This window comes from Pongo pygmaeus, chromosome 3 (assembly GCF_028885625.2).
Source record: "Pongo pygmaeus isolate AG05252 chromosome 3, NHGRI_mPonPyg2-v2.0_pri, whole genome shotgun sequence".
Classification (NCBI taxonomy): domain Eukaryota; kingdom Metazoa; phylum Chordata; class Mammalia; order Primates; family Hominidae; genus Pongo; species Pongo pygmaeus.
The window spans coordinates 156614549-156631890 of record NC_072376.2 but is presented as its reverse complement, the minus strand read 5'-3'; the positions used below and the strand labels follow the sequence as shown (position 1 = coordinate 156631890).

Sequence of the window (17342 nt, the reverse complement as noted above, 5' to 3'; positions counted from 1 at the left end):
AAACTAGTTCAACCCTTGTGGAAGTCAGTGTGGCGATTCCTCAGGGATCTAGAACTAGAAATTCCATTCGACCCAGCCATCCCATTACTGGGTATATACCCAAAGGACTATAAATCATGCTGCTATAAAGACACATGCACACGTATGTTTATTGCCGCATTATTCACAATAGCAAAGACTTGGAACCAACCCAAATGTCCAACAATGATAGACTGGATTAAGAAAATGTGGCACATATACACCATGGAATACTATGCAGCCATAAAAAATGATGAGTTCACGTCCTTTGTAGGGACATGGATGAAACTGGAAATCATCATTCTCAGTAAACTATCGCAAGAACAAAAAACCAAACACCGCATATTCTCACTCATAGGTGGGAATTGAACAATGAGAACACATGGACACAGGAAGGGGAACATCACACTTTGGGGACTGTTGTGGGGTGGGGGGAGGGGGGAGGGATAGCATTGGGAGATATACCTAATGCTAGATGACGAGTTGGTGGGTGCAGCGCACCAGCATGGCACATGTATACATATGTAACTTACCTGCACATTGCGCACATGTACCATAAAACCTAAAGTATAATAATGATAATAATAATAATAATAATAAAAGAAAAAAAAAAAAAAAAGAATATATCATTATCATGATACATGTTTATGGTGGGGTCTAGTCTGTTAAGTGTAAGCGTGCTTAGTCTTTGTTGATGGACTCTGAATGAAAGTTTCTCTGGCTTCAGCATGTAGATGGTTTGTATACGTAATGACTTCTGCTGGTTACAAAATAAGTACATTATTCAAACAGCAGCCTTTATGATTCATTTATTACCCACTTGCTTGTCATGGGCTCAAATTAATTTTTCCAAAGTTCAGAATATTTATAGATACCTAAAGCTGCTCATAAACAATATTTCAGATGAAATTACCCCCATAATGGCCAAGCAAGTCCCAACTCGTGGAAGAATCTCATCACATATCAGACCTTTGAAGTGTAGGAGGTTTTCACTTCAGACTCAGACATTTGCCTTAGCTTCAAACAGCATGTCTTCATGTCCTGCTCTCACCTTTGCATTTCCTGACATGGATGACCAAGGCCTAGCTGACAGCATGGCACAATTCTAGATACCATCTCCTCTAGAGTACCTGTCAGGTGCTGTATCAGAAAAAGAACAGGACCCAATAGGAAAAGAAAAGGACATTTCCAAGTACATTGATGCCCACATTTTCTTATTTGCAGTTGTGACCTTTTGGTGTGGTGGTAGGTTGTTAATTTTATATCTTTCTAACTTTTCAATGTGAGCATTTAGCACTATAAACTTTCCTCTTAATACTGCTTTAGCTGTGTCCCAGAAGTTCTGGTATGTTGTATCTTTGTTCTCATTAGTTTCAAAAAATTTCTTGATTTCTGCCTTAATTACATTGTTTACCCAGAAGTCATTCAGGAGCAGGCTGTTTAATTTCCATGTAATTGTATGGTTTTGAGTGATCTTCATGGTATTGGTTTCTATTTTTATTGTTATATAATCTGAGAGTGTGGTTGGTATACTTCTGAATTTTTTGAATTTGCTAATAATTTTTATGGCCAATGGTGTAGTCAATTTTAGAGTATGTGTATGTGCAGAAGAGAAGAATGTATATTCTGTTGGTTTTGGGTGGAGAGTTCTATAAATGTCTATTAGGTCCCCATTTGGTTAAGTGTCAAATTTGGGTCCCAAATATCTTCATTACTTTTCTGCCTTGATGGTCTGTCTAATACTGTCAATAGGGTGTTGAAGTCTCCCATTATTATTGTATGGTTATCTAAGTCTCTTCATAGGTCTTTAAGGACTTGTTTTATGAATGAGGATACTCCTCTGTTGGGCACATAAATATTCAGGATAGTTAAGTCTTCTTGTTGAATTAAACCCTTTATGATTATATAATGCCTGTCTTTGTCTTTTTTATCATTGTTGGCTTAAAGTCTGTTTTGTCTGAAATTAGAATAGCAACCCCTGCTTTTTTTGTTTTCCATTTGTTTGGTAGATTTTTCTCCATCCCTTTACTTTGAACCTATGACTGTCATTGCATGTGAGATGGGTCTTTTGAAGACAGCATATGGTTGGATCTTTCTTCTTTATCTAACTTGCAACTCTGTGGCCTTTTAATTGGGTCATTTAGCCTGTTTTCATTAAAGGTTAATATTTGATATGTGAAGATTTAATGCTGTCATCTTGTCGTTAGCAGTTTATTATGCAGACTCAATTGTGTAGTTGCTTTATAGTGTCAATGGTCTACGTACTTAAGTGTGTTTTTGTGGTGGCCATAATGGTCTTTCATTTCCATATTTAGTGCTCCTTTAAAAACATCTTGTAAGGCAGATCTGGTGGTAATGCCCTTAACATTTGCTTGTCTGATAAAGATCTTATTTCTCCTTTTTTGATGAAGCTTAGTTTGGCTGGATATAAAATTCTTGGTTGAGATTTTTTTTTTTAATAATGCTTAATAAAGGCCCCTAATCTCTTCTGGCCTGTAGAGTTTCTGCTGAAAGATATGCTGTTAGCCTGATGAGGTTCTCTTTGCTGCCTTTCTCTTCTCTTTAGCTGCCTTTAATATTTTTTTCTTTCATGTCAACCTTGGAGAGTCTGATGACTATGTGTCTTAGGGATAGTTGTCTTATACAGTATCTTGAAGGGTTCCCTGCATTTCCTGAATTTGAATTTTGGCCTCTCTAGTGAAGTTGGGGAAATATGCACGGACAGTATCTTCAAATCTATTTTCCAAGTTGTTTGGTTTCTCTCCCTGTCTTTCAGGGATGCCAATGAGTCATAGATTTGGTCTCTTTACATAATCCCATATTTCTAAGAAGTTTTGCACATTCTTTTTTATTCTTTTCTCTTTATTTTTGATTGTGTTCGTTCAGAGAACCTTTTAGCTATGAGATTCTTTCCTCAGCTTGGTCAATTCTGTTGCTAATACTTGCAATTAGCCCGGCACAGTGGCTCTCATCTGTAATCCTAGCACTTTTGGAGGCCTAGGCAGGTGGATTGCTTGAGTCCAACGTGGGCAACATGGCAAAACCCCATCTCTTCAAAAAATACAAAAAAATTAGCCAGGCATGGTGGTGTGCACCTGTAGTCCAAGCTACCTGTAAGACTGAGGTGGGAAGAGCACCTGAGCCCAGGAGGTTGAGGCTGCAGTGAGCCATACATTCCAGCCTGGGTGACAGAGCTCAACACCATCTCAGAAAAAAAAAAAAAAAGTAAATTAATTAATTTAAAAATAATAAATATTTTCAATCATATTATGAAATTCTTGTAGTGTTTTCAGCTCTATCAGATCTGTTGGTTCTTTCTTCATTTCATCTTTCAGTTATTATATCATTTTATTGTTATCCCTAGATTCCTTGGATTGGTTTTGACTTTCACCTGAATCTCGATGATCTTTATTCCTATCCATATTTTGAATTCTATGTCTGTTATTTCAGTCATTTCAGCCTGGTTAAGAACCACTGCTGAGGAACTAGTGCAGTCATTTGGAGGAAGGAAGACACTATGGCTTTTTGAATTGCCAGAGTTCTTATGCTAGTTCTTTCTCATCTGTGTGGGCTGATATTCCTTTAACTGTGATGTAATTTTAATATAGTCAATTGACTTTGTTTCTGGACGTTTTCAGAGGGCCAAGCCTTTGTTCAGGGTCTTCACATGTAGCTGAATTCTTGTCCTTGATTTCACAGGGTGTTATATGCAAAGTATTTTTGGTTTTGAAGTTTGGGCTGTGATCTAGTAGATGGCGTGTAAGTGTAATGGCTGGTAGGCAGGCTCTTACTCAGCCACATGGCTCCTCTGTGCATTTGCAGCCATCTTCCCTCTCAGCACTCTAACAGTGTGGGCTCCTCTATTACCTGAGTGCTGGCTGCAGATCTTGGCTTTGCACTCCTAAGCTATACACCACAGCCCTGAGGCAAGCTCAGGCTTTACACTCCCTCTCCAGCTTGGGGGCAACGAGGACAGGGACCTTAGCAGTGTTAATGGCAAAGGGCTTTCGACTTGTCTCTTGGAGTTCCACCCCAGAGAAACACAGAGCCACTACCAATCAGAGTAGCTGCATTGTGAGCCCAAGCTTGGGGGACTGGGGAGGGCCTGCCTAGTGATAGGCAGTGGGGGCAGGATGCTCACAGGGAGGACAGACTGGCCTCTTCTCCTTAGGGCAGCTAAGAGCTGGAGGTGTGAGTAAAGCACTCAGAATCTTTGTTCCTTTTCTTCTCTGGAGGCAGCAAGGGCAGTACCACTACAGTGGCAGTAACAGAGGAACTCTGGGAGCTCCACCCCAGAGAAATGCAGAGCCACTGCCAATGGAAATGTTCAGCCAGGAGGTGGTGCAGCTGTGCTGTGGTCTTGAGCCAGGAGCCCTGTTTGGTGAAGAGCAGGGGGTTGGGGGCTCAGAGGGAAGAGAGACTTGGCTCTTCTCCATATGGCAACTGGCACAGTAGAGGTGAGAGTAAAGACCTCAGACTCTTTGTTCCTTTCCCAGTCTGAGGGCAGCACTGGCAGAACCACTGCAGTGGCAGTGGCAGAGAGGCTGTCAGTTGCCTCTGGGAGCTCCAGCCCAGGAAGACACAGAGCCACTACCAGTGGGAATACTCAGCCAGGGGCAGGGCAACTGCTCTGCAGTCCTGAGCTGGGGGCCCTGCCTGGTGAACAGTAGAGGCTCACAGGAAACAGAAACTGAGCTCCTCTTCGTATGGTGTTTGTGGCATGCTGGAGGTGTCAGTGACTTGACCAGCCCTTTGTTCCTTCCCCAGCCTGAGGGCAGTAAGGGCAGTACCACTGCAGCTGCAATGGCAGACAGGTTTTGCATTGTCTCTGGGATTTCCTCCCCAGAGAAATGCAGAGCCACCAATGACTAAAGGGTTCAGATGGGGACAAGATGGCTGTGCTGGGTTCCCAGATCAAGAGGCCATACCCAGTAAGGATAACAGCGGCAGGGACTCCGCATGGAGAACAGTCTTGGCAGTTTTCTACAAGGCTGCTGCACTGGGCTGGAGGCCTGAGTTAGTCCTGAATCTCTTTGCTCCCTCCCAAGCCTGAGCTCAGCAGGAGCAGGGGTTGTGGAGCCCAAAAATGGTGGCACTGCTACTTCTGGGAGCTCTATCCCAAGGAAGTGCAGAGCTGCTACCAGCCAAGAGCCTAGGTGGGGCTGGGGTGACTGGTGTCCCAGGTCGGGAGGCCCTGCCCAGTAAGAGGTAGCAGAGGCAGGACTCATGGGGAAAACAGTCTATTTCTCCATAAGGCAGCTGTGCTGTGCTGGGGGTTATATTAGTTCTCCATCTTTTTGCTCCCTCCAGAGCCTGAAGACTGCAGGGGCCAGAGCTGCAGACCAGCAAAACTGACAGGCCTGCCTGCTACCACTGGGATCTCCATCCCAGAGAAGTGCAGGGCTGCTACTAGCCTGCAAGCTCAGGTGGCCATGCTGGGGTCCCAGGCCAGTGGGCTTTGTTTACCAAGTTCAGTGGAGACAAGTTGTGCAGTCCATCTGCTCTTCAGCTCTGTGAATTCAGCCCCTATCCTGGGGGCATGTGAGGCAGCAGGAGCTCCAGATGCTGGTACCAGGGTTCCCAGTGGTCCAAAGCCTCTGGGACCCCATGCATGCCTAAGCCTTAGCTCTGCCCAGTCTCCACACAGTTCCCTGTGTCTGTCTGGAGGCGCCAGTGGTAGGGGTGGTCACGGGGGATTTCCAGAGCCCAGGGTTGCAAAGGTTCATGGAAGAACTGTGGGTCCCAGGAGGGTCGCACTCACCATTTGCCCATGGTGGGGATCCTCCCCTGGCTTTGCCCCAGTCCTAGGTGGGCAGCCGTCCTGTCTCACTCTTCTATGTTCTCTGTGGGTCATGTTGCTTCCTTGATGAATCTCAACCTGTCCACCTAGAAAATCCAGCTGAAGAGCTTGTGTGTTTATTCACCACTCTCTGTCCTCTCTGAGAGCAGCACATACTAGCTGCTTCTAGTTAGCCATCTTGGCACTCCCCTCCCCGTTTTTTCATTCTTTTTTAAGTTTTCAGACAGGGTCATTTCTCACTCTGTATGTATCCATGAAACCAAGAGTGAATAAATCCATTTGGTTAGGTGGACTTCTTTGCTTGAGGTTTGAAAGAGAAATTTAGATTCCTTTAGATAAACCTCTTTGCATAAAAGTAATGACGCCTCTGCTAGCTGTCTGGTAGGGATGAAATAATAAAAGTAATGTTCATGCTTGGGGTTGTGATTCATGGGTTTAACAAGTAGAGTTGTAGAAGTAAGGTTTATACTTGCTAATCTATTGAACCTAGTAAATATTTGACATCTGCTCAGGTTAGTTAACTATATTAATCTTATGTATATATGTATAAGGTATTACTTGTTACATTAATAATTATTATAACTTCTGTGTTCTTAATGCCTACTATTTGCCAGATACTGTGTTAGCATCCTTGCTCTACTATCTATAATCTTCACAATAAACCTTATAAGATAGCTATCATTATCCCCATTCTGCAGTTGAAGAAAAGAAACTGAGACTCAAAGAAGTTAAAGAATTAGTACAAGTAAGCAATAAACCAAGATTTGAGTCAAAGTCCATGAGATACAAAACCTTATCCATTACTCTCCTGCCTTAGTAATTTTCACTATAACCTTGTTTTTGTTTTTGGTTTTGAGACAGGCTCTCGCTCTGTCACCCAGGCTGGAGTACAGTGGCATGATCTCAGCTTACTGAAACCTCTGCTTCCCAGGTTCAATTGATTCTTGAGCCTCAGCCTCCCAAGTAGCTGTGACTACAGGCACTCACCACCATACCCTGCTAATTTTTGTACTTTCAGTAGAAATGGGTTTCACCATGTTGGCCAGGCTGGTCTCAAACTCCTGGCCTCAAGTGATCTGCTCGCGTCGGCCTCCCAAAGTGCTGGGATTACAGGCATGATCCACCGGGCCCGGCTTTGTTTTGTTTTCTTAATGTCACTATTTGGTGCCTTTTAGAAAATTTTTCGGAGTAATCTCAAAGTTACAGAAGAGTAACAAGTAGAGTGAGATGCTTTTTTTTTTTGTCAACTATTGAGAGTAAGTTTGGAACCATGTCTCCAAAAACTTACAATGTAATTCCTTCAAAGACATTCTCTTGTATAACCACAAAAGACGCATAAACTGAGAAATTAACTTGATACACTTCCATAATCTACTCAGACCTCATTCAAATTTCACCAGTTGCCTCAAATCATTCTTTACAGCAAAAGAATCCAGTTCTAAATCATGCATTATATTTAGCTGTCATGTCTGCTTTTGTTTTCTTCAATCTACAACAGTCCTCTCAACACCTTGATGCTTTTGAAGATTACAACCCAGTTATTATACTATATAGAATGTCTTCCAAATTTGGGTTTGTCTGATGGTTTTTCATAATTAGATTCAGGTAATACATCTTTAGCAGGACTATCACAAAGATGATACTATTCTCTCATTGTATTCTGTCAAATGGCACACAGTTTCCATTTATCCCATTACTGGTGGTGTTAACTTTGATCAGTTGGGTAAGGTAGTATCTGCCAGGGTTCCTCATTATATTCCCTTTTTCCTTTGCAATTAATATTTTATGGAGGAGTACCTTGAGACAATATAAATATTCTGTTCCTCGATTTATTTTTATATTTATATCACTCAGGGGTTTCTATTTAATTCCATTGATTATCATGTTATGATCATTACATTTGATGACTTTCCAAATAAGTCGCAAAGAAGCTGTATGGTGAGGTGGACCAGCTTGAAAAAATGATTAATAACAACCAAGAGAATGGCAGAACTTCATGGCTTCATAAAATTGAGCAGAATGTTGTGAGATTAAAACAGATGTCTGGCAAAAGTGAATGAGTGAAACCTAATCAAAATAAAATGTATTACATTTATCTTCAAGGTTAAAAAATTAAAAAGGCAAATCCTTTCATTTCAAATTGAAGCTACCTTCAGAGATACTTCAATAAATTGGCAGAATCTTGGTGGAAGTAGTTGGAAGGTGATGTGCCTGGTCTAGATGTGTAAAGCCCTGGTGAGGATGGCACGTGGGTATGGCACAAGGGACTACAAGGCATTTGGTAGAATATGGAAGTTCCCCCTTCTGGGGATCAAACCCAAAATATATGATCCTGAGAGTGTTGGGTACAAAGGAGAATGCCGCAGAGTTGGTGAGAGCTCTCATTTTTCTCTGAAGGAAAACTTATGACAAATCCTGCTGTCTCACTAGTGCCGTTTCCTTTTTCACTAGCTGGAACAGATTATGTTGGTATCAGCCGAAATCTGGACTTTGCTCCAGGCGTGTGCATGCAGACATTCAGAGTGACCATCCTTGATGACCTGGGACAGCCTACCTTGGAAGGCCCAGAAAAGTTTGAATTACTTCTTCAGATGCCTATGGGTGCAGTGCTCGGAGAACCAAATAAAACTACTGTTTTCATCGAGGACACCATCACTGACTGTAAGCAGAGTGCTTGTAGCTCCTTTGATTGAAAGACTTTAAGAGGGAAAAAAACAGCCAAGATATGTCTCCTAACAACAGAACGAAACTCTACTGTTTATAGATCTTAGCAATTCTGGGATATCAGTGATATTGTACTGTCACTGGTGTTATATTCTGGTGATATGTGGAAATGTAATTTATATGACTGCATGGAGATAGAAATATATATACCTAGAAAACACTGAGCCCACAAATAATTAGACTGTGTTCATGTTCTTTTTCTATTTTGTTTTACTTTGTTTCTGAAGCAAGTAAGAAATCCACTGTGATCAATTAAATCAAAAGTTAAGATCAAAGGATTAACCTCTCTTTACTGATTGATGCTGCATATGAAACACTTTTCAACTCTCTCTCTCCATATGTAAAGTTCCTTTAGCGAATTCTTCAATTTTTCTTCACAAGTCTTTATCAGAACTACTTGGTAGGGAAATTTTTCAACTCTTTATTCCTTTGCACTCTTTTGTTAAAAAAAAAAAAAAGGATAATAAACAGTAAAATGATGAACATGCAAGTAGTGGAAAGGAGAAGAAAGAAGAGTTGAAGATTTGCATAGTTCACAAGCTGCCCAGTTAGTTCTTAACTAATGTTAAATTGACAGTATATATAGCCGTGGCTAATACCACATAAATCAAAGTTTCCAAATTATTTTGAAACCACATGTTTGTGCCCCATCATTACTTTTTAGGTATTTCTTATGCAAATCTTTTTTTAAAATTTGTGTTTCAGACATTAACTTATTCTCAAGCCAACATAGTGTATAATAGAAACCATTCCCAGATGCATTTTTTCCAAATATTGAATAGGGATAAAAAGGCTCTTGACTGTGATATAGTCTGCATATATAGGCCAAGAAGCCCTTGTCTACTGTTAGCCCAGGTTTTGCTTCTTTGCTAGACTTTCATTTTCCCAACCAGAGGAAATATTTTTCTAAACTACCTAATAACTCTTGACCTCACTTCTCCCTCTGTAAAATGAGAAATTTGGACTCAATTTCTGTTAAGATCTCTTCCAGTTCTGTTTGATTCCTGTCTAAGTGCATATCTAGCAACAGAAAATCACCCTCCCTCACCTTGCAATTTGCCCAATCACCAGGGGCAAAATTCTTTTAAACTCAAATTCAACCAATAGTTATTGGGCTTCTTCTTCAAGTCAAAGAGATATGTCCCCTTCACACATGTTAGAAGAAAAGTAATAGAAAAACTATACATGGACCAAGATAACTCTCAGATATACCTAAGAGACCCCACAGATCCCCTGGTTTGGGCCCCAAATGAAGCAACAACTGAATTCCCTGCTGAGTACCTGTGTGCCCAGAGGAAATACACATTGTCAGCATTATGGAGGAATCTGTTTTGAACTCGAAATTAATTCCAGTCTTTCAGTGTTTTTCAGAAAATCACTCTTATTCTCTCTCATTGTATTTTTTTTGTTACTTAGGTACATTCAGATGAATGCAGTGTTTAGGCATTCATATTTTTGAGGGGAGGATCTCACAAACAGTGCTTTTTATAAAGTCTGTTTCATTCCCAGTTTCTACCCATTAAGATGTGCCAGAGAAGCAAAATTATATTTTTTAGGATAAAACCTGGTGTATTCTAGTTATGACTTATAGCATATTCTACAGTTCATTAATGAAAGTAATCTAGTGCCCTGAAAGAGTGAAAAAATGCCTGATTTCCTACCAGGAATAGAATTGCACACTATGGAAAATTGGGCTTATTTGTCATCCCTTATATACTCTTCCCTATGCTAACATTTTTATAGAAAAAAATATTAAGTATTTTTTTCTCACTTAATACTTTCGTTTTCTCAGAGCTGGAAAGTGTAATGGAGATACACTAGATGTTGCTGTTCTTGTGTAAACTTTAAATGGAAAGTTGTTGTATATTTTATTTCAGTACCCAGGGCCCAATTTAAGGGCTCCACTGACAGGGTGAATGAAAAAGGCAGCTAAGGGCCATCATTTACTGGAGCAGAGACACCAGCCATAGGTCCTTGGTGAACTGCCGTACCCACCAGGGCTCAGCCCAGGAGACAGTGAACTATGGGGAGCAACCCAACACTGATGATTCCACAGCTGGCTTTCTGCCAGCTAAGCATTCAAAAATTTGTTTGTCACTAAGGCAGCAGAATGTTGCTGCTCCTAACCTTATTTATAATAATAAATAATTATAAGCAGCCTAAATGCCCAATACTCAGGAAATGGTTAACTGAATTATAGGATATCTACTTGATAGAATAGTATGAATTCTAGAGTATCCATGACCATATGGCTATTCCAATCCTTAAACATATAGAAAAGACTAAAAAAAATGCCTGGAAATGGTAATAACTTTCTAGAGTATCCATGACCATATGGCTATTCCAATCCTTAAACATATAGAAAAGACTAAAAAAAATGCCTGGAAATGGTAATAACTTTCTATTAGGGTAATGAGATTATCAGTCATTTATTTTGTAAACGTACTCTAAAGTTATGTCGGTAAATATATGTGCTCATTAGCAAGTTGTTGCTATTTATGAAATTGAGGAAGTTAAACAGATTATAATGACCTCATTCTGTTATTGTTATCACAATTTGTGATGAAGTCTCATAGGGTCCCTGCAGGAATATTTAGCACTGACTTGTCCTAATCTCTGGAACCTATGGATTTTACCTTATATAGAAAAGGCATCTTTGCACATGTAATTAAGGATCTTAAGATAGGAAGATTATCCTGAATGGGCCCTAAATATAATCACAAGAGTCCTCATAAAAGGACGTGAGATAGAGGTTACATACAGAAGAGAAGGATGCAATGTGACTATGAAAGGCAGAGATTGGAGTAATGGGGCTACAAGCCACGGAAGGCCAGCAGCCATTGGAAGCTGGCAGGCAAGAAGTAGATTCTCCTGCTGGAGGCAGCACAGCCCTGCCAACAACTAGGCTTTGTCCCAGTAATACTGATTTTGGACTTCTAAACTCAAGAACTAGGAGAAAGTAAATTTCTGTTTTTTAAGCCATCAGGTTTATAGTAATTTGTCACAGCAGCCACAGGAAGCTAGTGCCACAGGCACGGAGAGATCGGGAGAGTTTGCTGGTATTGGCAACGAACTAAAATGAAGAACACTAGAAAGCACGCTCAGGGAATACAGACAGAGGCTGACACTCAGTGTCTGCTGTGAGGGGATCTTTCTGTAGAGATTCAAGGCCCTGTCCTGAAGACATAACGCAGTCCATCTGACAGAGGTAATACTTGGAAGCAGCATGAGCAGATACACAATGTCCTGAAAGCAGTGGGAATTCCAACCTGAGGCTTTAGTAGACTTATGTTTGGAAAGAAGCTGTAGGCAGTCCAGCATTAGCCTAATCTACCAATAATGTAAGTATTAAGAAATCTAATGAAATAAAAACTGTTCCTCGGCTGGGCATGGTGGCTCAACATCGCTGGTGTAATCTCGGCACATTGGGAGGCCAATGCGAGAAGACTGTGTGAGCCCAGGAGTTTGAGACAAGCCAGGGCAACATGGTGAGACCCTGTCCCTACAGAAAACAAAAAATTAGCCAGGTGTGATGGCCCAAGCCTGTAGTCCCAGCTACTTGGGAGGCTGAGGTGAGAGGATTACTTGAACCCAGAAGTTTGAGGCTGCAGTGAGCCACTGCACTCCAGCCTGGGCAGCAGAGCAAGACCCTGTCTCAAACAAAACAAAACAAAACAAACAAAGCAAAACAAAAACAACAACAAAACAAAGACAAAACTATGATTCTATTCCTCTACTCACAACATTTCTTACATGAAATGTGTGGGTTCTTCCCACACCAAGAACCAATTCTCCCACCCTTGGGATACCAACTGGGTACCCTACCATTCCTACCTGGAGTTAGCATCAGACCCCACAGGTGAAGGGCTCAGTCCCTTAAGACTGCTCCCACTTCAGACACCATACTTCTGAACAACTTGGCTACAAATTGGAAGTGCCCATAACCACCTCTCAGGTTTGATAATTTGCAATAACAGCACAGAACTCAGGGAAACACTTTTACTATTACTGGTTTATTATAAAGGATATTATAATAGATAGAAATGAACAGCCAGATGGGCCAGACTCAATGTCTTACACCTGTAATCCCAGAACTTTGGGAGGCAAAGGTGGGTAGACCACTTGAGGTCAGGAATTTGAGACCAGCCTGGCCAACACGGTGAAACTCCGTCTCTAGTAAAAATACAAAAATTAGCCGGGTGTGGTGGCACGTGCCTGTAATCCCAGCTCTGCGGGATGCTGAGGCAAGAGAATCATTTGAACCCAGGAGGCAGAGGTTGCAGTGAGCCAACATTGTGCCATTGCACTCCAGCCTGTGTGACAGAGCAAGAGTCCATCTCAAAAAAAGAAAAAAAGAAGAAAAGAAATGAACAGCCAGATGAAGAGAGACATAGGGCAAGGTCCCAAAGGGTCCTGAGCACAGGTGCTTCTGTCCCCTGGAGTTTGGGATGCACCACCCTCCTACCATGTGGATGCATTCACTGACTTGGAACCTCTCCAAACCCTGTCATTTAGGGTTTTTATGGCGACTCCATTTTATAGGCATGATTTATTAAATCATCGGTCATTAGTGATTGACTTAATCTCCAGCTCTTCTTGCCTCCCTCGAGGTTGGGAAGTGGGACTGAAATTTCCAACCCTGTAATCACATGGTTGGTTCCTCTGGCAAGCAGCCCATCCTTTAAGAGCCACCTCATTAGCATAAACTCATATATGGTTAACAGGGGCCTATTAGGAATAGCAAAAGACTCTCCGCTTTCTTCTATCACTCAGAATTCCAAAGGTTTTACTAGCTCTATGACAGGAATCAGGGACAAAGACCTTAAATGATATTTCTTATTATATCACAGTATCACACTAGTAATCTCAAGACTATAGAAAAAGACTCCAAATTTGGAGCATGACTAGAGAATACACACACACACACACACACACACACATATATATACACACACACATACACATACATATATATTTATATATACACACAAAAATGTGTGTGTCTCTATAGGTAGATATCCCCCTCTATATATTCCTCTATAAATCAAAATAAAATAATGATCAGATAAAGAACAAATAAAATTTGTTAATAAGAATCCTTATACCGTTAAAGAGTGTTTTCAGAGCAGGGTTCATACATCCAGCTGTATCTCCAATTTTCCTTTTGTCTTCACTTATTCACCAATCTCACTTCTTGACATGAAGTTCATACTGTCAGTTGATGGACCAGGGCCTCAGACTCCTCCATTCTCGGTATTATGGCATATCTTGATACTACAATAGATCAAATGAATTTTAATTCAGAGCAAGCACAAATATGTCGGACTTTTCACAAAGCCATGTTCTTTAATTCTACAATGGAGCATCACAAGAAAAAAATATGATAGGAGTTGTGAATCATCACAAGAGCTTACCTTCTCTACCACACCCCCATTAATTTCGTACATTTTAAATATTTTAAATGTAATAAAATATAATAAAAATCATATAGATATACTTCCCTGGATTAAGCATGACCATTTTATCACATTGGATTTGTCTCATTCTAAAGTTCCAGTTCTTTCCAGGTCACTCTGGTCCTCAATATTGTATTGTGCCTTATAAAAACCAAATATGATGTCCCCTAAGTACTGTAAGATCCATAAGTACCTTCTTATGGACAATAATTTTTATTGCTCTTACAATATCAGAATCAATATATATCTCATGTATATTTTAATATATTACATAATATATAATATGCATATTAAGAGGTATCTTGAATTGTAAATGTATCTGTTTTGAACAGAAGTGCTTAACTTAAATAGACATAATGCTACAAGAAATATATTAACTGAGGAAGAACTTTGAAATTAAGCAACTCTTACACTTATTCAAAGAATGTTAAAGCAAAGGTATAGGCACATCCCCCCACAGAATGCGCTCCTAGTGTCACTGAGTGAGGTCGACAGCAACCTTTTCTAAGATAGAACACCCCACTGGTGAGAGAGCATGCTTAAAGGGCCCAGTTCAGAGCTGAGTGAGGTGGGGCTCCCAGTGAGGAGGAAGCCTGTGCTAGGACCAGATCAGTGCAAACTCTGTGTAATGACTTTTAGCCCTAATGAATGTTTTTCACTGGGTCCAGACCCTGCCTCAGCTCTCCCCAGCTCTCTGGCCATGGTAGACACTAAGTATACTTGAGCTTCCACTTCTTTCTTTTCTTAGGCCATTCTGAATAATTAAAAATGTATTGTATTTTTTTAACGTAATAGTTAACAAGTATGAAATAATTTCACTAAATATGTGTTGTATGCATGTGTGCATGTGTGTGTGTTTATGATTTTTTTATGTCCACAATTACATCTTCCAAGGACTAAAAGAAATCTCATCAGAGTCTCCTAAGCACAACCATTGAAGGAACAGCTCCATATGTTTTCATCTTGTTGAAGCAAAAGAAATTAGGCCACATTTGAACAAGGAATTATTTGAGAGAAGTACATTGATATCTCAAAAATCAGTAATTGATTATCATTAATCAATTTATTCCAAGCCTTTTTCCCTTATAATATAGAAGTCAATAATTTACAGAGATAATTGTGTCAATGACTCAGTTTTTCACCTGCAAAGTGAGACTATCTCCTTCATAGGATTATTGAGAATCAATATGATGATATATATACACTAGCGTTCACTAGGCACTCAGCAAACTGTAATTACTATTCCTTGTTTTATTCTTATTTTCCTGGAATGGCCAGTCCCTGTTTTCATTAGCATCTGTTCTCCCAGGTTTCTGTCAGCCTCATCTGTCTGACACAGTGGGAGCTGAGCCTTTCTCAGCCAAGATTCAATATATGGGGCCTGATGACGCTGTTTACCTCAATTTAATCAAAATCATTGTGATAATACCGCACATGAATGATAGGTGTTACCACAAGACAAAAGGCACAAGCATGCATTCTCTGCAAGGAGAAGGGGAACCTCAGGGCCATGCCTCAGGCCACTGGAAGAACTGAAGATACAAGTAGGACCCAGTCACCCCATCCCCAAGCTCTGCCCTATGCACGCTGTCTCCCTGGGTTCCAGGAATGCTGCCTGTCATGTCCACATGGCCTCTTGCCAATTTTGAGCTCCCTCTCAGCCCTGATGGCAGGCCATGGTAGACACTAAGTATACCTGAACTTCCTTCTCTTGGGCAGACACTAAGTATATTTGAAATTCCTCCCATGTGGGCAAACGCAGTGCTCCAATCTTCTGGTGACAGCAAGCTCCACACCAAGGATGGCTTCACCACAAAGCACGCCGAGCACCTGGAAGTGCCCAGGCAGAGCCATCCCCCCGCCCCCCACAAACAGTGCAGTGCCTCCCTAAGACCTGCTGGCACCCTTTGCTTTCACTAGAACCTCACCTGGAGGCCTGCCCCTGTGAATTCAGCAGATATTATGACATGCCCAAACTGCTGACTGAGTGTGCTCCAGTGGCTTCTTTGGCACTGATGGCCAGGTATGCTTCTGACAGGAGTACTGATGGGGATGGATGATGGGGGACAGCTGGAGCAGAGCAGCAATCCATACTCATTAACTGGGGACAGAATAATCCATTAAAGGCTTAGAGCAATCCTAAATGTGAGTGTAAATGTGAATGAACTCCAGATAAATCAACTAATTGAAGAGGCAGCTCCACATCTGAAATTTCAATGGAGCTTTAGATACCATCATATTCACTTTCAACAGTTTCCTTACTTGGAATTTACAAGATGCTTTCATATCCTTTTCCCATTCAATCGTCGTTAGTCCAATGTGAGGTGCTTATTAATATCCCATAATAGAAACAAAAATACTCCTAAGTTGTTCAGGTATCAAGGGGTGGAGCTAAGATTTGAGCCCACATCACCTGACTCCTAATTTTACATTCTTCCACATCTTGCCATAAAAGCATGAATTGAAGTACGTGTGATTTGTTGATGTGCTTATACTCATAGCTGATAAGTATAGAGTTATACAAAGAATCATGGAACCTGAGGAAACTGAGGCTTGAGTTGATTCAACTGAAATGTACAAGCAAAAGTGCTTTAAAATGATGAGCTCCTAGCTGAGTGTTGTGAATCACACTTGTAATCCCAGCACCTTGGGAGGCCAAGGGAGAAGGATGGCTTGAAGCCAGGAGTTCAATAACAGCCAGGGCTACAAAGCAAGACCCTTTCTCTACAAAAAAACTTAAAAATTAGCTGAGTGTGATGGTGCACACCTGTAGTCCTGGCTACTTGGGAGGCTAAGGCAAGAGTATCTCTTGAGCCTGGGAGTTCAAGACTGCAGTGAGCTATGATTGTGCCATTGCACTCCAGCCAGCCTGGATGAGACCCTCTCTCAAAAAAAAATAAATAAATAAAAATAAAAAGATGAGCTCCTGTTCCATTTCAGCAAATTATTTTTCCCAGCATCACATTGGCTGTGATATGGCTGAGACTATGACTCTATTCTCCTGACTGCTAGCTAGCCCAGTGCTTACTCCACCTAATGGAGGGTGATTTGAAAGACTTTTCCTAAAGCCTTTTTAGACTTCTTATCCTCTTCTTTTAAATGTAAAGCAAAGTATCAGATTTCTTGGCACCTTTTTTAAAGTGATTTAATGTTGGTAGTTGATATGGATTGGCTGTGTTCCCACTCAAATCTCACCTTGGATTGTAGTAATCCCATGTGTCAAGGGTGATTACTTTGGACTGTGGACTTTTGAGTTAATGCTGAAGTGAGTTAAGACTTTGGGGGACTGTTGGTAAGGCATGATTGGTTTTGAAAGGTGAGGACATGAGATTTGGGAGGGGCCA

General features: G+C 40.9%; 2 protein-coding genes across 2 annotated transcripts in view; one reads left to right on the top strand and one right to left on the bottom strand.

Annotated features, from left to right (window-relative positions):
- Nucleotides 1-8511, top strand: part of FREM3 (FRAS1 related extracellular matrix 3) — a 125669-nt gene extending 117158 nt beyond the window's left edge. Inside the window, 1 exon segment of the mRNA XM_054486057.1 lies at nucleotides 8270-8511. Within this exon segment, the coding sequence (XP_054342032.1) occupies nucleotides 8270-8511 (242 nt within the window).
- The window catches only part of LOC129034608 (uncharacterized), a 97811-nt gene that overhangs the window by 70655 nt on the left and 9814 nt on the right, over nucleotides 1-17342 (bottom strand). Inside the window, exon 3 of the mRNA XM_063664407.1 lies at nucleotides 13648-13816. The gene's annotated coding sequence lies outside the window, so the exon portion shown is untranslated. The remainder of the gene's footprint in view (nucleotides 1-13647; nucleotides 13817-17342) is intronic.